The 996-nt window shown below is 54.4% G+C and overlaps 1 protein-coding gene across 1 annotated transcript in view; it reads left to right on the forward strand.

Moving 5' to 3' along the window:
* Positions 1–996, forward strand: part of ARHGAP32 (Rho GTPase activating protein 32) — a 150,132-nt gene that overhangs the window by 147,014 nt on the left and 2,122 nt on the right. The window contains exon 21 of the mRNA XM_010008099.1: positions 902–991. Within this exon, the coding sequence (XP_010006401.1) occupies positions 902–991 (90 nt within the window). The remainder of the gene's footprint in view (positions 1–901; positions 992–996) is intronic.

Genomic DNA, 996 nt, shown 5'->3' on the forward strand with positions numbered 1-996 from the left:
GGGGCCCGCGGCCCGCCGCTAAAGCACCGAGCAGCTCCACGCAGGTAGGTGGGGTGTCCCAGGCCTGGCACACTTGCAGGGTCTGTCGCTGCAGGAGGCTGAGCTCAAGGAGAGTCAGGCCAAAGCCTCGTGGCACGAGGCAGAGGGGTCACGGGTCAGCTGTGCACAAGTCAGGTACGGGAGCAAGCAGCACAGTTTCCTCAGTGAGCACCCTGATAGACCTGCTCTCCTTGATCCTAAGGAGAAGTGTCCTCTGGGGTTACTGATGCAGGGAATGCTAGTTTAGGAGAGCTCAGGAACGAGTAAGATTTTTGGCATCCACTCTTCACTGAGGCTGACACTGACTGCTTCCAACATCCTCTTTAGTAAAGCAGGTCAGCTTCCTGTCAGACATGGGAGCGTTCACTCAGAAATCCAACCTCCCTGCTGCCATGGAGCGTGCAGGCCTGCAGCCTCTCTGAGCACCATGGCCACACATAAGGCAGGGAGCTCTGCTGGATCACTGCCCTGTCTGCTCAGCAAGGCAGGAGAAGTTTTAACCCAGGTACATTTTCATTAAGGCAAGTACAGTACCCACCCAAAAAAACCACTGGCAACAGTGTAAAAGTTTTAACCCGTGGCCATAAAGAGAAAGCCACCTCCTCCCCATCTCCAGGTTGACATTTGCAGAGTGCCACTTCTGACAGGTCCTGGATGCTCCCAGAAGCACCACCACGCTGCCCTTGCTGAGAAAGGGGACCTGGACATCTCCAGTGAGCAGCACTAGCTCTCCACAGCAAACACACACCAGGCACAGAAAAAAAGCTTACACTGAGCGGATCTACAGGAGTATCTGATATTTTAACTACAGAACAGGAGGGAAGATGCTCACCTTTAACTGCTACTTTTTTCTTCCCTGTAGGTTTGGGGCACAACCACACCTGAAAAGCCACCTGAGCCTGCTCCTGGTTTTGTCCCAGAAAGCACCTGCAGCTCCCGCTGCTCCTCCTCTGTGCC

The sequence above is a fragment of the Chaetura pelagica genome, unplaced genomic scaffold (genome assembly GCF_000747805.2).
Source record: "Chaetura pelagica isolate M959 unplaced genomic scaffold, ChaPel_1.0 scaffold32, whole genome shotgun sequence".
Classification (NCBI taxonomy): Eukaryota; Metazoa; Chordata; class Aves; order Apodiformes; family Apodidae; genus Chaetura; species Chaetura pelagica.